This window comes from Rousettus aegyptiacus, unplaced genomic scaffold, assembly GCF_014176215.1.
Source record: "Rousettus aegyptiacus isolate mRouAeg1 unplaced genomic scaffold, mRouAeg1.p scaffold_m13_p_13, whole genome shotgun sequence".
NCBI classification, from domain to species: Eukaryota; Metazoa; Chordata; class Mammalia; order Chiroptera; family Pteropodidae; genus Rousettus; species Rousettus aegyptiacus.
The window spans coordinates 55,597,774-55,623,422 of record NW_023416288.1 but is presented as its reverse complement, the minus strand read 5'-3'; the positions used below and the strand labels follow the sequence as shown (position 1 = coordinate 55,623,422).

The 25,649-nt window shown below is 50.7% G+C and overlaps 1 protein-coding gene across 6 annotated transcripts in view; it reads right to left on the bottom strand.

Annotated features, from left to right (window-relative positions):
- Window positions 1–11,696: 11,696 nt before the first annotated feature.
- HIPK2 (homeodomain interacting protein kinase 2) overlaps window positions 11,697–25,649 on the bottom strand; it is a 159,738-nt gene continuing 145,785 nt past the window's right edge. For all 6 annotated transcript variants that reach the window (XM_016161864.2, XM_016161859.2, XM_016161860.2 and 3 more), the window contains 3 exons: window positions 16,581–16,825; window positions 13,422–13,582; window positions 11,697–12,257 (listed from right to left, as the gene is read on the bottom strand). In XM_016161864.2, the coding sequence (XP_016017350.2) occupies window positions 11,787–12,257; window positions 13,422–13,582; window positions 16,581–16,825 (877 nt within the window). In that variant the 3' untranslated portion in view covers window positions 11,697–11,786. The remainder of the gene's footprint in view (window positions 12,258–13,421; window positions 13,583–16,580; window positions 16,826–25,649) is intronic.

Here is a 25,649-nt window from a genome sequence, read left to right as displayed (position 1 = left end):
ACGGCTCGGGTGGGGAGTCCCGGGAGGGCCCCCGTGATGAGGTAGACGAGGGAGGGGCCCCAAGGCCCCGCCCGACACTGAGGTCCCGCGAGGGTAGGGCCTGTGTGCGGAGGAAGGCCGCACGCCGCGCCCAGGTCTGGGCCCAACGCTGGAAAGGTCTTAGGACAGAGGACGACAGCGAGGCCTCGGGCCTCAGGAGAGGAGTTTGGAACAGACGGGATTTAAACGATTTAAAGGGCTCAGAAGAGGCAGGGGGAGCGAGGAGACCCTCCCCTGCCCAGCCGTGCAGGAGCTGGTACTTAAAGGCCCTTGAGGCCCCCAGGCCCCCTCTCCAAGGCCACACTCGGTGACCCAGGCACGTTCTCAACGCAGTCGTGGTTCTGAATGTGTCCGGATGCATTAAGTGATTCCCGAAGCTTCATGTGCAACACTCTTTAGTCCTGTGACTGGTCTGGTTCTAGAATAAATAAATGTGCCAGGTCGGGTGTACAGTGATTCCAAACAGTTTAATGTAATTCCAAGACAAAGTGTGATTACATTTCTACACATATACAATATGCATATGTGAGTTTACAAATTTTAATTAATAACTCGTTTCACCTCAGAGACCGAAAAAATGATCAAAAAGAAACTGTGAGTAACAAGCTATAACATAGTTCACCACGACAGGACCCCCTCTCACCCTACAGTTAGTAATATTACAATTAAAATAACTATATTCTTCTATAATTTTTTTTCTGTTAAAATCATCTCATAAATTTACAATGCTATTATTAGTTTCCAAGACTAATATAAATTCACTCCATTTTTCTACAACGAAAATGATTATTAATTTAGAAGCACACGACGTCATGATGAAAAACACAAGCATTTTAGTAGCAAGGACTTGATCAGTTTAAGAATTATTTTTCTTGTAAAACATTCTAAAGCCAAGTAAAATATCCATTCTTATAACATACCTATAATATGAGACTAAGGAGTAGGTTACATAGAGGTCTACAACACATTGGTTTGTCTTTAAAAAAAAAAAAGTAGACATTTATAAATAAAGAAGAAAAGAGGGACGATTCACATAGGAAAAAGAGGTACACGAGAAAATACTGTTGCACGCAATAATTTTCACAAAGGTTAACGTGGATGAACACTTTTTATTACAGAAACCGTACAGTGAAAGAACACAACAGACCGGGGCTTTCACAGGGTTATCGAGCTGAGATGACCTGGTGGAGAAAGATCGAGACGAGATGACCTTGGGGAGGGGGCCACGTCCCTTGGACTGGTGACCAAGCCTCACCAGGCCTCCTCTTCCCTGTTCTCATTCTGGGGAGTGAGTCTTTCTATCCAGAGTGTCCTAAATTCAGGGGCAGTTGAAAGGTAAACATTTCTACAGATCGGTTCTCTTTCCATCCTGATGGATGCCATTTTTGGAAACGTGATATATCATCAGAGGTGGTGGCTCAATACATGTGGTCAAAGCAAAACGGGATGGAAAATTCCAGTCATTCTGACTTACGGCCTCCCCCACTCATCTATGCCCTTGACACTGGGGACACAGAGGGAGCAGCGGCCGCCGCCTCGGGGCTACCCGCCTAGGGCCTGGCGCCACACCTCAGGCCTGGGTCCGGAATGTGCAGCCTGGGGCCACTGCCGGCCTGTCTAGTATGCCAGACGCTGACTCTGACTTCCAAAAGCTCCTCTTCCTTCTCATCCGTAAAGCTATACTTCTCCTATCCGCAATTTGGTTTGATATATATATACACAAACATATATATCAACATCTATATCTATACAGTGACTCTACTAAACTAGAAATTCTGCTGCCCCAAACTGTGACTTCCTGGTCTACTTCATTTGGTTAAACAGATGCACACACAGAGGGTGAGGAGATGCTTTGGGGGCCGAAGTGATTGTGCCCTGGAAAAGCCACGGAAGAAAGTTTAAGTGAGCAGTAACATAAGTGGGGGGAGGGAAAGGGTGGGGGGAAGCCACATGACGTGGAGGCAGCGCCAACCGGGATGTCTGCTTGGAAGGGAGCAGGGGTGAGTGGGGCGGGGGATGCTTTAGGTTCCATTCAGAAGTCACAGGAAGCTACAAAGGTTGGGCGTGGTCAAGTCACTTCTCACTTCCCAAGTTCTGCCTTATAACCTGAGCCAAACTATTAAAATTAACAATAATAATAACAATAATAATAATGTCAATTGCCCCTTTAACCAAGCAGGCGGATATATCTAACAGGGAGGCAAGACCACCACTCACAAGGCCGAGTGGGTCCTTCTTCCTGGCTCTCGAGAGCTTCCTGGGAATCCTGGGCGCCTGGGTGTTGGGCTGCGGTGACAGCAGGGCTGAGGCCAGGCGGCCTTGGGGACAGTGGCCCAACACAAAGAGGGGGCGGCAGCTATGGGGGGGATTTGCGTGGAGACTGGTCGAAAGGAAACTAGAGCAATGGCCAAGCCCTTTTTCAGATACAATATATTTACTTTTTTTAAAGCCAATTTTTATACCTTATTTTTAAAAATATTGTTAAGCCCCAAAGACAATGACATAAAATTCATTTGGTTAGTTGAAAGCAAAGGAGAAAACCAATGAGAGGAAAGTGGGAGTATAATTAAGAGGGGGACAAGATGAAAAATATTTTACAGTAATATTTCTAACAAAAAACTGTAATAAAAACACACTATCAACAGAGTTCAGAGGAAAAAAGCAAATGCATTAAAAAAAAAAAACAATAAACCCATCACACAAACAGGTCCCTGGGCCCAGGTGTTTTGCAGTTTTCAAGGTCTCATCTGCTAAAGGGATGTCCTTTAGATCACAGCAGACCCTCCTCACAACAGAAACCAAAAAAGGAGCCAAAACTCTAGGGGACCCCGCATCTTCCAGTCCGTTCCTGCAGGACACCGGGGCCCTCGCTCCGAAGTGTCTCTCTTGCCTTTGTAAGTACGAGCTTGGCTCTGATGGGTCTCAGTGCTCCCCACCACCCCCCGCTGCCTCGGTTCCCCAGCCCCCCTCTTCCTGCTCAGTCAGCCACATTTATGACCTCTAGGCATCAAGGTCTCCCCAAATCCCCGCCCCCGTCCCACTGACCAAGGCTTCAAATGCAGGTTTGACACAGAGTAGAAAGTAAACATCCTTTTGCATTTATTTTGTTTTAAAGGAGAAAAAGAATAAATGACAGCAGATATATTGAAAAACTCAGCCAGTGACTGTGGGTATAGGGATGTGTGACTCTCCCCTGCAAAACACCGACCTAAAAATCGCCAGGGGGCCCAGAAACAGCAGCTGTACCCTCGGGGCCACCTGAATCCCAGTGTCTCCTACTGCCTAGTGATCGGAAGTCAGTGGATCAGTCAATAAGTTAAACATTCAAAACAAGACAAAATCAATGAACCAGGTATCTGTTCTCTCTTCCTCTTACAAGCTATCAAAGAGACGGCCTCAAAGACGAGTGTTGATGCAACGTGGCCCGAGGGCTTCGCGTCCGGCCCGGGCTGCAGACGTAACCCGGAAACCCTCTCACGTTCTCTCACGTTCACGTGGGGACCATGACATGGAGGGAAATGCTTGTGTCGGGCTACACAGCACAACACAGTGGGTGGAACACACCTGCCTTGGGGGGAAGTGGCCTCCAACTAAAGAAGCCATCGCTGGGGTTTGAAGATGTCAGTTATAAACAGAAATTTTTGTTAAAAAGTACCAGTTTGAATGTAAACTATAAAACACTTTAACTATAAAATGTAGCCAGAAATATGCTTAAGTATCCAGTCAATTATTTAGTCAATGCACTGAAAGTGTGATTCTTTTGATATCTGAGAAGGCTAACAGCATTTTACAGTAGCTAAAAACATATATACTTGACATGGGCATCGGGATATCACATTGGATTACAACACACAAGAATACTCTCTTCCTTGGTTTAATTTCTGTTGTAAGGATCAGCGATTTCAAAATTCACTTAAGCAACAAAGACCGGGGTGTGTGCATTAATCATTTTCAGCCCACACAGAGAGTTCATAGTCTTTTCGACCCCAAGATCAAACTGGCTACATGATTTCAAAAAAGGCTAAAACCAGGATGAATGCCCACATTTGAGGTAATTATTGCCATTAGGTCACAGTTTGTGTAAGATAATGTATCTAAAACCTTCTTTAAAAAAATCTTTAGGAGCTCTGTCAGAATTCCAGAACACCTATTGAAACCAACCAGGATCTCAAATTCTGATTAGTTGGGTTTGCTTCCAATGGAGTTAAAGTTCTAGAAGATCCTAAAACTTGTGTAAACTACCTAAGAATTTAGGCAAACAAGCCTAGAGCCAGTCAATAAAGAGATTTTTAAAATAAAAAAGGAACCAAAAAACCCACCCAAAACAACTGAGGAGATGTTTCATAGCAAATAAAGAGTTTTTCTAAAAAATTAAAAAAGTTCTAAAGCATTTCTAAATTCTGTCACCTTTCAACTGAGATAAAAATGCTTCTGTATCACAATTAATCTCCTACTTGGGCAAGAGACTCACCTTCCTATGTCCTCGGGGTCAGCTGGTTTTCTTCAGTTTATACAACCTTGCTTCCCATTTCTTTGAGAAGGCTATCTCAAAGAAAAATCACTTTTGTTTCCCTTTCTAAAAGTCATCTTGTCTTTCTCCTTCTTCTTCTTTCTTTTTCTTCTTCTTCTTCTTCTTTTTTTTTTACACAAAGGAAAAAGTTCCTGGACACCAGACCCACACACGGTATTTACAAATTTGGTGTGAATCATCCCGCATCTGGTTCTACCCAGAGCTGAACAGTGGATCGATTACAGAGACCAGAGTTGTCATATTTAATCAGTGCAGTAAAAAATAGCATTTTGAAAAAAATATATACCTTTAGTATTGCCTTTCTAGAAGTAACTATAAGCAAGAAAAAAATTATTATTATTTTTTTTAAAGAAGCAAAGAACAGTTTTTTTCTTCACTCTCCGAGGAGTCTGTTGTAGCAGCACGACTAAAGCTAGCTGGTACACTGGAATCTAAAATGAATTCTACCACGAATCAAAAGAAACTCTCCTACGATTTTTTCTCAAAGTCAAACTAATGCTGCCCCTCCTGCGTGCATCTACCTCAGGACGCGCTCTCCAAGCAGACCTACTGCGTTCCACGAGTGGGCAGGGATGGTGCCGGGCGACATCCCTTTGTCCCTCTGGGGCCCTTCTCTGCACTTACACACGGGAGAGGCCGAGGCTACAGCTGTGAGCTCAGTTCCGGGCAGGCCTGGGTTGAAAGCCTGGCCCCCTGACTAGCTGTCTGAACTTGGCTGGGTTCCCAGCCCTCCGTGCCAGCCTCCTCGTCTGTAGAGACTGATATTGCTGATTTCATAGGGTTATGATGAAGAGTAAATTAAACAAAATCGCCAGTGAGCAATTTTTAGCACAGTGTTTGGCACACAGTCGATGGGAATACCGTTACACGGTTCTTCAGAACTATGAGGCCGTGTGTTGCTGTTAATTAAAAAAGAGAAACAAAATCATATCTCAGTAAAGGCTTCATTAACAAAAATGTCACTAGAAACGTGGAGATTTTGGACTGCCGTTGTACTCTTTCCTTATACACATGCTACTTTTAAGTGTCAGCTTCCTTGTCAGGAAGTGGGGGTGTTGCAAATGGGGAGACTGTGAGGCCGCCCTCACATCGGGCTTGGCGTGGGGCCTGGCGGAGTGAAAACATTCAGCGAATGCTGGCTATCACTTACTAGGGACATTGCGAGTCTTGACACATGACACATAAGAGACCGTCAACGTAACGTCCTAACGCAGGGTCTGAGATTGGATGCTCTCAAAGGCCCGAGGGCGTCGGGCTGGGGGCCTTGGCAAGATCCCTCTGCTACCGGTATTCTGAGAAAGTGTGCCCTGCTGGAGGTCACCTCTCTGCAAACACCCACGGAGTCTGAGGAGCAGGGCTCGCCTGGGTCTGGCTCTCCTGAGCTTCTGGAAGCTGCAAGAGTGCGAGAAGCCTCTGCCGCGTTGGGTTACTCTGCTGAGCAGTGGGACCAGAGCCGCCGAAAGGGTTCCATTGCATTTAAATGTCATTTCACCATGTTTGATTCTCTAAGTAGCCCAGCCGAGATTTCACAGAGTCTGGTCTGTGCAGATTCAAAGTGGAAAAGTACTGACACCCCGAGCCCAGCCAGCCCCAGCGTGCATCTCACCCCAGCGCAGCTGAACTTCCCAGCAGGAGGTCAGCTCTGGTCCCACACGGGGAACACGGGGTTGGCTAAGCTCACGGATTCGTGCGGTGCCTCCGAGTCTGAAAGCAGCAGTGTTAGCGTGACTTGTCTCCACTTCTCTCGAAAGATAAGTACAGTTTCGAAATAAATGCAAAAAACAAAACAAAACAAAGAATCCCAAAAAACCAGAAGTTAGGATAAAGACGAAAGAGAAAGACAAATGGAATTGATCACTAACGATGTCATTATTGCCCAGAAAGGAAAGAGAGGAATGCCGTTTTGTCCATATTTGGAGGTGTCTTTGAGAAGGGTTCTTTGGCTAAAGAAAGGAACAGTTTCACCTTCCTTTCTGATTTGGTACAGACATCTCTGGCCTGCTCACTTTTGAGGGTTCCCCGTCTGAAATCTGTACGACCCGCCAGAAAGAAACCACACAGACAGGGCGAGAAGCATGCAAAGTCAGCAGGGCTGGGATGTTCTGTGGCGAGCGTGCTGACGCTGGCGTCGGGAGGTCCCAGGCGAGGCTTGCGGAAGGAATCCTTGCCTCTCTGTTGAATTCTCTCTGCTACTTGCGGGCACCTGGTGATTTCCTTCTGTTTCCTGTCCTAGCAGTAACCAGGCAGGCCAGCAAGAGCCCCACAGCCCACCTGAGCCCCAGGATCAGGCAGTGAATCCGGATGACAGCTGGGGCCAGCCCGCGGATGCGGCTCATGTCATCAACCACAGCCCTTCACCGACGGCTCCGTGAGCCGCCTCATCTCCTTCCTCCAGTTTCCAAGAAAGTCTGCTCCACTCACTCACACTCACACCCCGAATCCTCCACTGCAAGCTTGTTCAGAAATGAGTGTTTGCAATTCCCAAGGTCTGGTCGAGGGAAATTAGCCCGTCAGTACCGGCGCTAACGTCACCTTCCCTTCCTTACATCCAGCACTCTGGTGTCTGGGCGGGTTGAGTGTTCCAGGGTGGAGGGGACGAGGCCCGCCGGCTCCCACAGCCTGCGAGCCACTCAGCCGCCAGGAAGCCAGAATGCGAGTCCAGTCCAGAGACAACCGTCGCTTTGCCCCAACCCTTCGCTTCCTTCTGAATTCCATCGGCCACATGCTCCACCTCACAGCAGTACCTGGCGTCAAGCCTCAGCCTCCCACCTCCGGCCGCCTGCTCGCCCCTCCCCTCGGAAACAGCTAGAACATCATGAAAGAGGCCCCGAGCGCAGAGACACGGGCGCAAACACCCAGATGGGGCAGCAAGGACCCGCTGAGCAGACGCACAGGGACCTGTGCTTCCCAGGCCCCAACGGCACGGTTCTCCTGGGCCTGCTCCTTTTTTTTTCTTTTACTTCTTCCCCTCTTCCTCTAATGGTGTTTCTTCAGTAAAGAGCTAATTAAAGAACAACTGCTGCTCTGGGTCACCTGAGATCTATAGAAGGACTAGGTTCGCATCCCTCTACTGGAGAACTTGGTCCTAGGGACGGGCAGCCTTTTATTCATCCTACATGCCAGGGTGACTCAGAGTTGGGGGATGGGATGGGAGCTTCCAGCAAGCGCAGGCGAGCACACGCAGAGGCTGGCCTCTCCCGCTGGGGGCTGATGCCACAGCCCTGTGCTTGGGGCTGTAAGAGGAAGGCAGGTGGGGACCGGGCGTGGGGCATGTGCACTAATGTTTGCTGAGTGTCTGTGGGACTGGACACTGCTGGACACATCGCTCTGTGAGCAAAGCCGGTCACTTCGATCCTTTCCTCACTGGGCCTGTAGCCTCTGGGTTTGGTGGGTGGTGTGCAGACACCTCAAACTGATTTAAAAAGCCTACCACGGACTGAGGGGTGCAGCTGGGGACCAGGGGAATGGCCACGAGGTCCTGCTGTGCCCACGCTGGCCAACGATTTCAGGGGGGGCACAGTGTCTGGGGTTCCTCTAGGCTTTGTCAATGTCCTCCGGCCTCCTACCATCCTCCATCTTTCTCGGACTCCCGGGACACGTCCCTAGAGCTGCGTGCTGAGATGCTGGGGGTATGCGGGGGCGGGGGGGGGGGGACTGAAGGAGCAGGCAGTGCGGTTAGCAGTGCAGAAGCGAGGCTGAGGTTTCCCAGGGGAAGGCGGCACCTGCCTGGCACCCTCACATCGGCTCATTACACCAGGTGGCTTCAAGGAGGGGCCAAACCGCCTCTGTGTTTGGGAAAGGGGCTGGGTCAGCTCTGGGCGGAGGGGCTTTTTGTTTGTTTGTTTGTTGCTTTACAGGTAAATAGCAGATGTGAGGCAGGCCAAGGGTCTAGCTAGCAGACTTCAGAAGCAAGGAGAGCACAGGAAATGAGGGAGAAAGCCACGGCCGGGGGTTCAGCCCATGAGATGCTTCCTCAGACCTCCTCCTAGGACACGAGTCTAGAAACATATAATACTGATGGGGACCGTGTTGTCAAGGGCCCGATCTGGCCTGTACAGGAAAAGGCCTCGATTCTCCAAACTTCTGTTCTGTGGTGAATCTTTTTGACAGCTCTTTGTGGAACAGAGATGACAGAATTTTCCTAATTCCTGGTCTTTCCTTCTTTTTTTTTTCTGTCTGACAAAACTGGACATCTGTATGTCCCTCCTGTCTACTCACATACTCACAGATATAATAAGTTTAAATATTAAAGAGAAAACACAAAGATACATGGAATAAGTGTGCATTTCAAACCCCAACTAAAATATCAACATGATGATAACAATGATAATAATTACAATGGCAATAACCAAAATAATTAGTACAATAATATTAACTTTATGAGCAGCACGGAACTTTCATTCCTGATCTGGAAGAAAAGGAAAAAATGTCTGGTGAAAGAGTCAGACTTTCAACTTAGTAGACGAAATCATTTTCTTTAAAATGGAAGGTTGTGTTGTCTCTTCCTGTAAAAAGATCAGATGTAGAAAGGGCTGGAAGTGAACTGTGCAGGGGGATCCGGGATGCTACCCAGTAAGGCAAATGGAGGCTGGGCCTCAGCCGAGACCTGCGGAACTGGGCGGGACACCTGCTGGGCTCTGCTGCCACCTGCTGCGCAACGGCGGGGAACAGGGGGCTGTCCAGGCTGGCGTGGCCTGGCGGGGAGGGGCTCTGGCTCCCCCGCCCTCTCTGACCTGGCCATGTTCCCACAGTCAGAACGACGGCCCTTGCCCACTCCTGGAGAGAGACCATGGATCGTGGCCACAGGAGGAGCGTCTCGTCCTGCGGGTGCCCAGGTGTGTCCCGCCTTTAGTGGGTCACGGTGTCCTTCCTTCCAGCCTAAGGCCTAGACTGAGCTGGTTCCAGTTTGGGGACCGATTTTTTTGTAAGGTAAGTAGAACTTACGGTCGGGGAAGGGACATTTCCAGAGTTATTTCACATTTCACAGCTAAGAACTAAGGAAACGGTTTGGCTTCCTCATTCAATTAGGTCAGATACCACTATAAAAACACCTTTCACAGTAGATCGTTAAGGGGGGCTGCAGAGTGAGGAAGGGGGGCGGAAGATGGGGACAGACTGCCGAAACTGGGGACCCCTCGTTGCACCTTGGACACTTGGCTTTAACCCATCATCGAGAGTCAGACAAGCAGGACCACCTTTTGAAGGCCTATGGTCAGAGTCTCCCACCCTTCACGTGTGTAAGTGTAACTTGCTGTGAACCCCACCCCCAGCAGGTTCAAAGCCTGAGGAAACTTCCAGAACGTATCAAAGGTGCAAGAGGGCGAAGGGCTCATTTCTTTGGGAACATAACTGGCAGCGGGAGTGTTTTCCAAGGTGCAGTGTGAGAGCCCCGGTCACCCTCGCAAAGGTCCCGCCCACCTTCTGCCCGCCAGAGCCCTCAAAAAGCAAGACCGTCTGTCGTGGGGTGACCTGGGTCACGGGAGGGAAGACTCAGCAGCGAACGGAGTGACGGCTGTTTACAGACGGGTGTGTCCGGCGAGACAGAGCAAAACGCAGCCGGGCAGCCAGAGGAGCCGGCGGGGCATCTGAGAACTCGGGCGGCGGGGCATCTGAGAACTCGGGCTGGGGCCCGCGCCTTCGCTCCAGCCCGCGGACGGCCACAGGCAGGGCGCGCCGGGCCTGGAGGCTGAAGGGGGCCGCCTCTCCTCTGTCCCTGCCACCTCAAGAAGGAGGCAGCAGCCTGGCAACAACGGAGGGGACCTCCGGTCCCACCAAGGGCGGAGTGGGGTGAGGGCACGGGGTGGCAAGTCTTTCTTGCTCTGCCTCCGTATCAAAGTCAACTAACACCGTCACTGCTCAACATCGGCGGGCCCTCCCAGCCCTGCCAGTGCCCTGGCACCCCTCTGCGAGTAAACAGCCCGAGAAAGACAACTGATATTGAAATAAAATTAAAAATTAAAAAAAAAAAAGAAAAGAAAAAAGGAAAGACCAGAGTGAAACGCTGCGACAGCGGCAAAGACGCGCTGCGACGCTCCGACTCGCCTCCGCCAGCTCCTCGGACGCGCCCTCACGCGTCTGTCGTCGGTAAGGCACTAGGACGGAATGACGTCACGTCGAGACGGCGCGGGCCGCGACGGCCGCGGGCCCGGGGACGCGCGGGAAGGGCGGCGGCCGCGCTCGCACCCACACGTGCTCGCTCACGCTCGCTCTCGCTCACACGCCTGGACCACCACATTGGTTACATGCCTATGCTATATCGCTTTTTTTTTTTTTTTGTGCAATTACACTGAGGAATAGTCTATTGGTATCATTGGAGTTGAACACAAAGCAGAAAACAAGGGTGTAGAGTGCTACATTCCACTAGGGTGTCGGCGACTGCTGCCCTACGCTATGTGACTAGGGACTGATTCGAAGAGAAAATAAATCTTCAGAAAAGAAAAAAAAAAAACCCTAAAGTTTGCAACACACATTATTAATGACATCTGAGGAGTAACATTGCTTAGGGATTTATCCAGAGTGCTCAGAAAGGGAAAATGTGCCCTCTCCTGGGGGCAGGGGTCTTCCTTCAGCCTGGCCACCCCCCATCGGTCCTGACGAGTGAGCCAGAACTGGGCTTTGCCAACCCCAGACCACTCCCAAAATATCAGCCTCCCCAGGTCACAGCCTGAACTTCCAGAGGGCTGCTGACCCTTTAGAGTTCTGGAAAAATCCCTAATTTTCATGTTCAATAATTAAAAATCTATTGGATTTCCACAGCAGGTGTCCCCTGACAGCAAATTCTTAAATGTCACTTGCTGCCATATGAAAATAATCTTTTGAAAAGTTCATAAAGTTCTTCAAAAACTGGGGCCCCCCACTTCCAGAATCTTCCATCACGTTCTTCTTCTCCTTCCCCATTTGGTGCAGAATGGGTTCATGAACTGTTTTTTTTTTTTTTTTTTTTGTTACTGCCGTTTTCTTTTTTTTTCTTTTTCTTTTTTAAAATAAAAAGCATAGATTCCCCCCTCCTGAATCCCTTCATTTTTAAAATGTCCTCTTCTCCCCTCTAAGTCCTCCCACTTCCTAGTTCAAGTTTCGTTTGTGGCTCGGCCCCTCCCCTGCCCCGTTTGCATTGTTTCTGTGCGGCATCTTCAGTATAAAAAGCCCAGCTCCCACCGAGGTCCCTCCTCCTCTCCCTGTCCCGCAGCCCGTCCCTCCCGCCCCTCCCCTCCAGTGTTTATATGTAAGGGTACTGGTTGACCTTGGCGGGGCTCAGTGGATATCCAGTGTAGACGGTGGAGGCCGGAGAGGCGCTGATGTAGGTCTGGTGGGCAAACTGGGCCGGATACTGACTCGGGTGGATGGTGGGCGAGGGCAGCACCCTGGGGCCCATGCTCACGGGCACCTGGTGGACGATGCTGGCCGGGTAGGCAGTGTGCTGCACGGTGTGACGTGCCGAGCCCTGGGAGGCCACCAGGTGGGCCACGGTGCCGGTGGAGCCCAGGGCTGCGGGCGCTGTGTAGGTGTAGAGGTGGGGCTGGGTGGGGAGGTGGGCGGCGGCGGCAGCGGCGGCCAGGTGGGGGTGCACAGTGCCGTGGCTGGGGCTGTTGTGCGGGAAGGAGTACGGAGCCTGGGCCATGGTGGGCGTGATGTAGGCCTGCTGCCGTCGGTGGCTCCCGGCGCGGTCCGCGGTGATGTGCTGCTGAGCCTGGAGAAGGAGAAGCACCAGGAGAGGGCTGCACTGGGGGCTGGATGCCCGGGGGAGGAGGGGGAGGAGGGGGAGGAGGGGGAGGAGGGGGAGGAGGGGGAGGCGAGGTGTGGGGAGGAGGGGAGGAGAGCTGTGGGGTGGGGGGAAGGGAGGAGGGGAGGAGGGTAAGGAGGGGGAGAGTGAGGAGGGTAAGGAGGGGTGTGCAGAAGAGGAGGAGGGCAGGAGGGGGAGGGGAGGTGTGAGGAGGGGAGGAGGGTGAGGTGATGTAGAGGGAGAAGAGGGAGGAGGGGGAGGAGGGGGAGGCGAGGTGTGGGGACGGGGAGGAGAAGGGGAGGAGGCCAGAAGCATGCGAGTGACAGAAGATGCCTCCCTAGTAGTGCTTTGGCTGAGAAAGGAGCACCGTGCACAGGCCCAGCACCCCTCAGGCTGGACAACACACCCACAGAGCCAGCCGCAGAGCCAGCAGGAGACCGTGTGTCTCCCGGGGACGCACTACAGCTGTCGAGTGGCACAGGACCCCTCTTTCAGTAATGACTGGCTTCTCTCTCAGCGTGAAATCTTGTTCTCTAAAATCAAGGCCCTCAGAAACTTTGCTGTTTGAAGTTAGACAGGTACGGACGCACCAGCCCGCGTCCCTGAGGACTTTAAGTCACTGACACAGAGATGCAGCCTCGGTTTATGAGCCAGGTGCAACACGTCGCAGGAGGGGTTTCTGAGCACGAACTCCCCATTTACTGCACCTCTGGGAGGCTTCTGAGGAAACAGGCCCGAGTCTACCTTGCCATTCGGACCTGAGTTGATCCAGCCCTGCCCGCAGAGACCCTGCTTCGTCCCCTCGCACCCACCCCCCCAAACGCCACTGCCTTCTCTGAACCCTCTGACTCCGTCCTCTGTGTGGGCCTCCTTCGCTCAGAGGACTCGGCAGGCCTGCCTGTGGGGCCACGGGTCTGTCCCTAGTGTCCCTGGCCATTCTATTTTTTTTAAATCTCTGGCACCGTGTCACTTAGCACTTTGTGATGCCAGACAGTCACTCTGCTTTGGGCCGGCTCTCCGCGATCCCGTGATAGAAAACGCCAGAGGTCGCTAAGGGTACTTCCTGTTACCACCGGGGGTTCTGCCACGGTGACCCTCTCTGAAGCTGAGCCTGCCGTCGGCAGGGCTTACCTGGCTGAGGTTGAGGGGCTGCTGCTGCTGGAAATGAGGCCCCGGCCGCTGCTGCCGGTAGCCGGCGGCTCCGGACGAGCTCCCTGAAGAGTGGCCGCTGGTGGAGGTCACGTTGCTGGAGGACTTGGACTTGTAGGAGGACGAGTGATGACTGGTGTTGACTGTGTGGGAGGAGAAACAGGTCACAGATGGGTCACAGGTCCTCAGCTACCCGGAAGGCGCTGACCCCCTCGGGGGCAACGCTGGCCTTGTCCTTCCTGTGGTGGCCAACCGCAAACCAGCCCCGGCTCCCCCAGACCCAGTCAGGATGCTGCCTTGACTCTGGACTGGCCGCTGGGCTCTGGAATGTTCCACTGGTTGGCAGCAAACCTGCTGGACTTTAGAATTACGATGTGGTGATACCGAAAGGCCTGGGGAGGGCCCAGCGGGGAAAGGGGAAGAGCTCTCTGCAGCTCCACAGCGCCCCACCCAGGGCTGCAGCTGGGGCTACCCACCGAGAGAGAGAGACAGAGATATAGACAACTGCATCTTGGAGGAAAAAAAAAAAGACCACACACGTCTTGGAGGAACAAACAACCGGAATAAAACGAATAGGGTAATGAGCTTATATTAAATAAAGCAGTTTAGTCAATTTCGGTGTCAGTGAATGATGAATACTGGCTCCCGGCAGAGTGGGACCCGTGTCTTGAGGGGGGTAAGTCAGGGGACTGTCATATGCGGGTGTAGGCTGAGGCAGAATCGAGTGCTATGATCTCTCAGGGTCTCTCTAGAAATCAAACATTTCTCTCCTGAGGCTTTGTCTGGTACAGATGAATGAAAACCAAGATGAAACCACACATAGTCAATACGAAGAAGGCCTCTGGCACAGGGAATCCGGTCGCCTGCCGAAACGTGCGTTGTCCTCTGCAGACTTCCTGGGGGACTCTAAGACTGTCCACGTTTGAGGGAGCTGCCCAGAGGAGGGGTGTTCAAGAGAAGAGCCACACAACACTCAGGGAGAGCTGGCAAGGACGGGCAGAGGCGTCAGGATAGTTTGCTCCTCGTGCTGCCCAGCAGCAAAATGCTGATTAGGGGTTGATGGAGAGAACTAGGCTTTAGAGGCCTCAGCCTCATACGAAGGGTGAGGGGAAACTGGAAACCTGGGGACAGATCGGGTGGCCTGCTTAAGTCAGAGGAGCTTCCCTGACCCCCAGATAACAGCCCCCCACAAGGGAGAGGTGCCTCACTGGGGAGGGGGACAGTGGGTCCTAACAGAGGCCCCCAAATCTGACCGTGCGTGGGCACCAGGTGGCCCTCCCTCCCCATCCACTGAATCAAGAGTCCTGAGGGGTACCTGGGAATCTGCATTCTTAACAAGCTTCCCAGGAGAGGCAGGGCCACCAGGCACCTCTGTGGTTTCCGAGGACAGAAAGTGGCTGCATTGCGCTGGGCGAAGCTGGCGCTCTCCTGGGGTCGGACTAGGCGGCCTTACGGTTTCCGCAACTCTTGCCACCATTTTGTCACCTTCCAGAGAGGCACCTGCACCGCATCCTGGATCTCACTGTCCTGGATGTTAATGCAGGGCAGGGACCCCAGGGTGAGACTAAGGGGGCCCCAATGGAATACTTCTGGAATGAACAGCTCCTGAGGGACAGAGCCTCGGGAGCAAAGCCAAGCCGCCTTTTAGGTAAGAAACAGGGAAGGCCATCCGGGCTCATTTTACCCAGGCTGCGAACTCTTTGCGGATGCCCTGTCCTACCCGTCCACTCATGAGATAAAACTCAGCAGGAGGTGGGAGCAGGTGGCTGTTGCAGGGAAGACATTTTCTGTCAGAGGTGAAGCCGGCTTTGGCCACCTGGGTTGACAGCCAGGGTGACTGCTCGTTAGGCATGAGGCAGCTTTTCCAAGTATTAAATGGGCTGAATCTGTAGTTTCAAGGTTTTGACAAACGTATTTCAAGCACTTAAATAATGAAACAATATATGACATGACAGGAATTAGGTCCTTTGCAAATACTTCAGCGTAAAGCTGTGTGGCGGATATAGTTTTAAACAATTTGAGGGATATCTGAGCAGCAGTACCGAGGGCCCCTTCTCTGAGGAGCCCTCTCCTGGGTGAACTCCTGGGTTTGCTAAAGGGTCCTTTGGTCACTGCTGGACAGGGCGGCTTCCTGCCAAGGTGTCCACTATCGTCCTTGCCTGGGTAGACACAGAGGGTTCTGGGAGAGAGAAGTCCTCAAGGCCATACCATGTGGAATGGTCTATGGCACTGGGCTGGGCAAGTCCCCAAAGACCCTATCCTGAACTGCATCCCCCACCCTCAGGTCGCCCTTGGGGCAGTGCTTAACTTGCCTAGGGCGAGTGGGCCTTACCCATGGCACCCACCCCAGGAAGGTTCCGAGGTCCCCTGGAGCACCCTCAGGGGACAGATGGGGTGAGTGCATAACAGCTAATGAATGATAGCTTGTCACATCTAAACAAAATCGTCCGGCGCTCTGTATCCCCTTTCCCCTAAATGGTGCTATCGCGAGGGCACTGACTGGCCTGGATGGTGACGGTCTGTGGCAGAAAAGCAGGACGTGCAGATTTCTTCTGGGTTGGTCCCCGGATTCCCCCACCGGTGAGCCTGAGCAAGGGAGCTGCTGCAGAGATGCTACTAGATCTGGGGTGAGGCGCTAGCTGTCTGGAGGAGGTTAAACCCCTTTCTTCCAGGACAAGCTTCACGGGATGGAAGGGGTCCTTTCAATCGAGCAGCGTGTGGGGGAGAAGCGCCCCTGCCATAGCCCATCCTCCCACCTGACGTCCATGGAGAAGCGAGAAGAGCCTGTTTCACCCTCAGGGACCAAGCCTCAGAGAGGTTTTTCCCACACCGCGGTCCCCAGCACCGGGCCTCTCGGAGGGAGTGACGCCGGAAGTCGGTCAGCGACTCCCCACAGTGGGTGTCATTCCAGATTGCTGGATAAGGACCGAGGCAGCTTTTATGGTATATTCATCAACCAAGTCGGAGGGAGAGCCACTGCAAAGCCAGCGAGGCAGCAATTACAGAATCAAACACCGAAAATGCTGCTCATAAGTGATGCTGAGCAGAATCCTACCGCGGCTCCGCATCGGCCGGCGCTCACGTCACAAAACTGCTCGTGGCAGAAAACAGAGACCCAGCCTCCAGCAGGCCCCAGATTACCTGGCACCAGGCTGTCACACTCCACCAACACTTCGCTGGCCTGGGTTTTCAGGGGTGGCACGATGATGGTTCGGGGGTTCCCGGTGCAGTGATTCTCCAGGCTCCCCTTGGTGTCAAAGGTGCTGGCGTTGTGCCCGGCGCGGTGCTGCACGGAGTAGGGGCTGGTGTTGCTGGAGGAGTCGGAGTAGGGAGAGTCATGGACCGTGACGCAGCTGATGACGTTTTTCCTCTGCTTGGAGACAGTGCTGCAAACAGAGGGAGACACTGGAACCGAAAAGCCGCTTTCGGTCCCCTGGGGGAGGGAAGGAGGTGGAGCACGAGGGGCAGCAGTGTGACTGCGGCGCTCACTCCATAACCCTAACGCGACTGTCACCTGTCTAACAGGTGCAGGGGGACACACGAAGACTTGAGAAAGGGCTGGCGCTGGGCCCACAGGTGCTTCTGGAAACCGGGGAGTGGGAAGCTTCCGGGTGGGCCTGGGCTCTCCCTGATCCGTGGAACTGAGTGGGAGAGGCCCCAGCCACCCAGCATGGCATGGCGATGCCCTCTGCGCCACCAGAAGGGGTCATGCGAGTGAACAGAGAGAGCCAGGCAAGACCCGGGCCAGCCGAGGGCCCGGTCTGAGAATGCCACCTCTGGGACGGGGTCAGCACGCACTTAGGCTGGGGCTGGGGGATCCAGTGAACTGAGGCGCAGGGATGGAGCCCCTGAGAGACACCGGGGTGCAGGGACGGGTGGGAGAGGCGAGGCTCCGAGGATGCGGAGCCCACAACACAGTTCAGACGCGCTGAGGAAGGGAAATCGGAGCTGGACTTGACACCCGGCCATCTCTCTGCTGTGAGGGTGCTACGTGGGATGTGAGGTGCTGCAGGCCCCCCAGCACCTCTGAGTCCCCTTCTCAGGGGTGGCTTGGCACTTGGAACAGGGAGGAGACAGCGCTGAATGGCAGTGAGGTCAGGGGGCGTCTGCCGGGAGGATGCCTACGAGGGAGTGGCTCTCGACCCCTGCCCTTCATCCTATGCCTGCCACTTAACACGCCGATGGGGAGGAACCAGCTTCGATGGCTCTTGACCAGGCTGTTTTTTCCCTGGAGATATTTGTGTTTATGTGGTTACTTTGGGAACCAATTCTGAGTGCCTCCGAGCTCAGCGAGAGGCAGGCGAGATGATAAATACGAAATTTGTTATTTACTGTGAAGGCTTTAAAAATGGACTTTCACCTATTTTTGTATATTGACCATCTATTTTTAAGCAATATTGATTGCCTAAGTAAGATGGGTCAGTTTCCAACTAAGTTGCTAAGAAAAGTTGGTATTTATAGAGGGCTAACGGGATGCCAAAAGCTCCGAGGTGTCTCGGCTAAGGTCACAAGGCCAGTCACAGGCCGGGTTCTTTCCAAGGTTGTTCTCTGCCCCCTAAGGGCAGCAGAAAAGTGGGCAAACTCAGGTGCCCCAGGCGGCCAGGCAGATGGTGAGTGGAAGGACAGCAGGCCTGCTAACCCACAGAAAGGTTGGAGGCGCTGGGCGGGGAGCCCACAGGTCTGGCCCCCGCTCCCGACAGTACTGGCACCTGGACTGGATAACCATCTGGTGGCTGCACATTCTGTCGTCTCTGGTTCAGGGGAGAAGGGTTCCTCCCTAACTGTGTCTGTGGATAAGAACACGGTCCCTGCAGCCAGATGGCCATGTCAGCACTAGTGGGTGGTGTGGCCTTGGACATGGCCTTGGGCAACTACTCAACCTGAGTGATTCAGTCTCCTTATCAGTAAAATGTGAATAGTGGCTATTTCACATCTGTTTTGAGAATTAAAGGAGAAAATACATGAAAAGTGCATACCATATACTAAGCATTCTATAAAAATTAGCTGCTATCATTATTATTACTATTAGTTGTGTGGTACCTTCTTTAACATGTGAAAACATGTTAAACTGCAAAATATGTACCCAGGCAAAGTAAATTATAATAAGGCACAGACTTGCTGGAAAAGTTCCCAGTCTATGGATAAAGTAGAAGATTGATATGAAAGAAACTGAGACTCATCAGTTAGGTACCCTGGAGGTCTATGCCAGGTGCGACAGGGAATTCCCGAACAAAGCAATACATGCTTCTGCTCGGGAGGAGATTAAAATCTCAGTGGGGAACTGTATAAAAACATGACAAGTTAAACAGTAAAAGCTTTAAAATAATGAGTTAAAGAGAATAATGGATGTCACGAAGCCTTCCACGATGAACTGTCAAATGATTTGAACTGATGATAATTGCTAAGAACGCAAAAGAAAGCGAGGAATGAGCATATATTTATATCTCTTCACATTAACTTTGATAAAATTTTAATAATAAAGACCTACACTTTCCACTTATAACGGCTTAAATGTATACGCTTGTTCCTCAAAAAGCTGAACAGAGAGTTACCATGTGACCCAGCAATTCCGCTCCCAGGACGTACGCAAAGGAACGGAACGCAGTGACGCAGACAGACGCCTCACGCCAGTGTGCGCAGCAGCAGTATTCACAGTAGCCAAGAGGTGGAAATAACCCAAGTGTCCGTCAACGCATGCATGGATCAACAAAATGTGGTATAGCCACACAACGCAATGTCATTCAGCCATTAAAGCGAAAAAAGTTCTGATGAAAGCTACAGCATGGATATACCCTCACAATATTATGCTAAGTGAAATAAGCCAGACACGAAAAGACAGATACTGTACGATTCCACCAACCTGAGGAACCCAGAATAAGCAAATTCGCACGGAGAGCAGGCTCGAGGTGACCAGGGGCTGGGGGAGGGAGGAGCAGGGAGTAACTGCTTATGGGCACAGACTTTGCTTGGGGTGATGGAGAAGTGCTGGAAATAGTGGTGAACACACGCAACGTCAATGAATTATATGCTTAAAAATAAACAGTGAATTATGTGTTATATATATTTTACCACAATTTAAAAAAATTAATGTAATATACCAAAACCCACAGGATTATATACTTTAAATGAGCGAACTGTATGGCACGTGAATTGAGTCTCAAGTTTTTAAAAGTCCAGATGCTTATTTAGAAACGAAAAAGCAAACGGCATTAGTGGGGGGAGGGGGGCATAGAGATTTGGGACAGGAAAGCTGGGCACCAAGGAAAGACCCCTGAGGCTCTAACATCTGGAGAAAGAACCTAAGAGCAGCAGGACACGCGGAGAGCTCTGGAATCAGGAGGAGGGAGCGCTGGAAGGGAGGAGAGCTGCTTCGGAAACACACAGACCAGCGAAGCTGAAGCCGCATCTGCTTGCTGTGGCGGGTGGGGCTGGGCAGGGGGTGGACCTCTGTCTGTGCCTGGTCTGCTGTGAAGATGCCACAGAAGGGAAGCCGCCTCTCCTCCTCCCGCACCCACACCAAGGGGTCCCAGGGTGGAGTGCCAGGCCTGGGAGGCACGACCACGCAGCTCCCAGTTCTCGAGGGGATGCGGCGAGATGGCGCTGCCCTGCCCTTCACGCTCGGCTTCGGTCACAGCCGGTTTGGCGTGATTGACATGAACACACAGTGGCTTGTCCGGTCATCTCGCAGACCGCAGACGTGTTCTGTTGCAAGTGCATGGTCTGGGGGGCGGAGGGGGTCACATCAAGAACTGAGGCTGGCTTCCGAACGTGCCCTGGACCTGCTGTCTATACCAGTGTGCCCCCGGACCGGCTGGGAAGTCGCTGTGCTTCCCCGGACATCCCTCCAGCTCCAGTGCTATGAAATCCCTCAGGGAGAGTGGCATTGAAAGAGCCACTGTGAGGGCCCTTCTTCTGACTTAAAGATTTATTAGTAAAGACACTTAACAGGATTTGGTTTACTCCTAATCTGGAGAGGAAATAAGTCCCTGACGTGTGGCCCTAGATGCAACCAATTCCTGCTGACCACATCTTCCTCAGGTTCTGAGTAGTTTAGAAAATAAGCGAATTAAAAACAGCACACGCACAACACTAATTTTGGCCAAGCCATAATAAAATGCAGACTGGACACACTCTGAATCCTTCACTCAAATTTAGAAATTGTGGAGAAGCTTCAGCTCAATATGAGCAAGGATTTTCTGACAAGTGGAACTAACTGAACAGACGATGGCCACTTCATGAATCAGTGAGCTCCCCGTCACGGAGGCATGGCTTCCTGGCAGGTCTCAGAACAGCTGAAAGCTCGGTCTAGACCACCTGTCAGATCTCAGCGATCACCTGGCGGAAGCCCACCAGGTGGAGGGCCTCTGCGCTGAAGAGGCTGAGGAATCCCGCGTGTCCCTGTCGTGGCATCTACCCAAGAGGGTGGGATGAAGCCTCCACGAGCTGCGTGGGTCCCACCCCTTTTGCTGGAGCTGGGACAGCCCTACGCCCGATGAGCACCCAGGTACGACGCAGGCCAGCGCCGCTTTCCCTGCCTTTCTGGGTCTACATGTGTTAGCTCTGGAAATGGTGAGTTAATCTGACAGCTGTTTTTAATCTCTTCTATTGTTAGAAACCTCTGTGCTGTACCTCGACACTCTATGCGGATTAGAGAACAAACAGGAAGCTGCTAAATGAGTCACTTTAAAAACGAGCACACATTCGACATTATTACTTGACACTATTGAGTCTTTAGGCTCAAATGTTATCGATTTGACTGGGATTCATTCCACCACAGTGTCTAATTATTGTTGATCGCTTATCAATCCCGTTATGAATTGGTTAACGGAAGGGACAGACAGTGAGAGGAGTAGAATGAGAAATATTTGCCTAAATGGTCTTGACAGAACATCACTTCTGAATAAAGAACAAAGCTGCCAGAGTTCACGATTGCATCGTGTTGTCATGGCAATAGATGATTTTCATCATTTTAAAATGACGAAAAGAAACAAGGAGCTAAGAAATGATCAGCCCTAACAGACACAACACTGCTGGAGGATCAGTGACAAACCGTGACCCTTCCCTGTGGCCGCTGTGTTTCTGCACTGTGTTTCTGATTTCTCTGCCAATCTGGGTCAATTCGATCCTTCAGGACCAGGGTCAAAACTCATCTCCACCAGTAAAGCGTCCATAACTACTTCCACTCTGATTACAGAGAGTCAATGCCATGTGTGAAAACTACTACTCTTTGATTATTATGACACTGATTACTAAGTATAGGTAACATTTATTGGATGTATAACTACTGTAGTTCAGGTTTGAACCAAGAGCTAGGATTTGTGCGTGTGTGCATGTGTGTGTGTGTGTGTGGGGGGGCGGGGAATGTGTGTGTGAGAGAGAGAGACTACGCTTGATCTTCGCTGTACTTATTTTTAAAAATTTTATTTTATTGTGATCAGAATATTTAATGTGAGATCTACTTAAAATTTTAAGTGTACAACACAATATTGTCAACTACAGGCACAATGTCATATAGCAGGTCTCTAGAATTTCCTCGTCTTGCTTGACTGAAAGTTATACACACTGATTAGTGACTCCCCATCCCCCACTCCCCAGCCCCTGGCCTCTGAGATTTAACTCCTTGATTCTCTGAATTTGACTCTTTCAGATACCTCACAGAAGAGGTTTTTTGCATACTGCAGAATTTCTTTTTAAGGCTGAATAGCATTCCATCGGATATACATGCCGCATTTTCTTTATCCATTCGTCTGTCTGTTCATCTGATGGACACGTAGGTTGTTTCCACATCTTGGCTATTGTGCATAATGCTGCAATAAACACGGGCGTGCGGATATCTCTTTGAGGCCCTGATTTCAATCTTTTGGATAAATACCTGGAAGTGGGATTCTGGATCATACGGTAGTTCCATTTTTAATTTTTTTGAGGAACCTATATACTGTTTTCTGTAGTAGTGGCCCCAATTTACATTCCCATCAACACTGTAAGGGTTCCAGTTTCTTCACATCCCTGGTCAACACTTGTTATATCTTTTTTTTTTTTTTTTTTTAAATAGCCATCCCGACAGGTGTTAGGTGATATCTCATTGTGGTTTTGAATTGCGTTTCCCTGGTCACTACTGATGTTGAGCATTTTTCCTATAGTTGTTGGCTACTTATAAGTCTTCATTTGAGAAATGTCGATTCAGGTCCTTAGCTCATTTTTGAATTAAGTTATCGGTTTTCTTGTGATTGCATTGTCCAGACCTGCGCTCGCTCTTAATCACTATGCTCAGCTATTTCTTTTAGCCCCACCCCTTCTAGCCACGAACACTGAGAATGTAAACTAACTGAAGCTCCTCTTGGACCACTTGGTGGCAGGGGTCTTCTCTAAGCACGGGATTGTCTCTGAGCACTGACGGCTGTCCCAGCTCATGACGAGGGGAGCCGCTGGCCTGGCCACCTTCACCGAGGTGAGTACTGTGCACCGTGCTATTCCCATTCCCCCTTCACCCACCTAGAAATACACAGTCGATTGCTTTTCCCCAGCCCTACATGCGAAGAGAGGGACAATGTGCTCCCAGCTTAAAGTCATTAGTGAGAACCAAAATATCTACGTTTTAAATTTGGTGCACACTTTCCATCCGGGGTATATTATCTACACATTTATATCCATGTGTACGTGTGTATACACACACACACACACACACACACACACACACACACACACATAATAACACCATTGAAGTCATTTTTTACTCTATCACCTTCTAGAGAAATCAGAAACAGGGCCCAGAAAGAACCACGAATAGCCATCCAGTCGGTCCTCACCCCTCATGCACAGCGGAAGCATGTGCTTGTTTTCCACATTCTTCTGCAAATCACACTAGGTCCGCCCGCCACGCCTGGCTCTGCCTGTGCTCTCTAACCCTCTCCCACGCCTTCCTCCCTCTGCCCCGTGGACGGCAGTAAGGAAACCAGGAGAAAGTCAGCGATGGCTCTGTAACGCGCTGAAGTGTTAGGACATGCTGCCGGGGGCAGCACAGTACAATGTCTCTTCAAAATGCAGCCCCTTAACCAAGCTACTTGACCACTGGTGTGTCTGTAAGGAAGCCCTGCAAAGAGGATGCGGTGGCGCTGGCTTGACAGAACACCCTCCCCTCTCCCGAGATGAAGAATATGACTGAAATCTCGTTCAACTGTGGGGAGTGCAGTAACTTAAGACTGAAACAATGAAGCCCCTTCAAATGATATCTTCACTCGAGCTTGAATCTGATGCCTCCACAGCACCCTGCGTTGGCTCTCGGTAGCTTATTGATCAACAGCAGGAATGAGGTGAGCCTCCTGGTTGTAGATGGCAATCGAAACGAATTCCATTTTGGGTTCGTTTTGCCCATGTAATAATAAATTTGTGCATTTCTTTCCCTTCTGCTAAGTGGATGCAATTTTTTCAGGCCAAAGTCTTTTGAGCAACAGTTAATCAGTTTCTAAATTGTGTCTTTTCTAAAATAATTTCTCCAGATTTTCAATTTAGAACATGTTGGATCAAATTTTTAAAATATAAACATTAGTAGAGTGATCCAAGTAACTATTTCCACATCTAAAAGACTGAGTGACATTTTTGGATCAATTTTCTTGCAGTTTACATTTTGGTACCATTAGCTGTAATATTCTGAGCAGCTGCTGACACATGTGAAGTGAAGGAGAATGTGGCACTGTCCTGGTGACCTAAGGAAAACAAAACCCGTCCACCAGAAACACCCAGGTAACCGGATGAATGAATGAATGAATAAATAAATCATGGAGACTGGACGAAACGATGTCTAGCTGATCAGCTGCAATGGGTCCCTTTGGTCATGTACTTTAAAAACTACCCTTAGGACCAAAAGTTCTGTGATGTGGTCTCAAAAGACAGTTGCAGCGCAAGGCAAGGTTAGCAGAGGGTCTGAATATGATGTGTACTTGTAAACTTTGTCCGAGGTGATTTTAAGGGAGAAAAGATGGCTTATTCAGCACGAGTAGGCATTAAAAACAAGACTGGTTTTACTACTTAACGCCAGAAAAATATGTTTAGTTTGTTTTCTGTCTTTATGAACTCATTCTTGAGTCATGACTACAGAGTCCCCTAGTCCAACAGCAACTCACTGAGAAGGAGGCTGCTGGGTCTTTCTCGGCCTCCTCACTTTTTAAAAAAGTTCTTAGAGAATTAGAAGACCTCATATCTGCCCTTCTCGCTGCTCGAACCCCAGTGCTGACAGATGCCTGGCACCCAGTGGGGGCTCAGTGGACGATGCTCCGGTCCCCAAAGCCCTGGCCTGTTGCCCTGCACACAGTGGTTACAGACGTGTGGGCATGGCGGTGGACAGAGGAAGGGGCGGGGCAGAATTTATATTAGTTGAATTAACAACTGAAGAGAAATCAATTATTTTTGCCATTAACTAAGACTGTCAATTCTGCTGTTTAGAACTTTTATTCATTTGGGGGAGCCACTTAACTTTCCTGGGACTCAGTTTCCTCATCTATCAAATAGGGATAGAGCTATAGGTCTTGTGCACTCCACCAAAGGATGCATGAGACCGTGCAGGTGAAAACACCTGGCGAATGTTTGTTGATCCTTCCTCTGCGATTTGCTTGCTCCCAGCCTGCCCCCCAGGCTCAAGTCATCCTTAGAAGTGGGGGCCACTGACTATCCTTCTGCTCTGGCCACCAACAGTGCCACGTACTGGGGGTCAGGAATAGTAACTGTGCCTTGGCATTCCTCTAAAAATTCTAGGCAATGTCATTTGGTCCTGGAGATTTAGTGACACCTGTAGTTAGGTCTAAAAATGTGCGTTTATCATAATTGGTCTCACGTTGGCGCTAAAAGACATGTTAGTGGAGGAGGCGCCGCCACCTGATCCTGCACTCACACCCCTGTGAGCATCACCGGCCCCCGCACTCTGTGGCTGGTGTTGAGGCTGAGACCCACAGCGGGGTACTCGGTATTCCAGGCAGAGTTACAGGGCCAGCCCTGGAAACTAAACATGCCAGACTTGGGTGAGCAGCAAACAGGCAAGGGGTTGTGAACTCGGCAGATCGGAATGTCGATGCTCAGGGCACAGGAGAGATCGGGTTTGGGCACAAGAGAGACCAGAGGCAAGGAGGGAAGTCTCCACCATTTAAACCGAGTGTTGACGGCCTATAGAAGCTTCTAGTGGAGAGTAGCCGAGCGGCTCCCCATTGGGTTGCGTTTGGG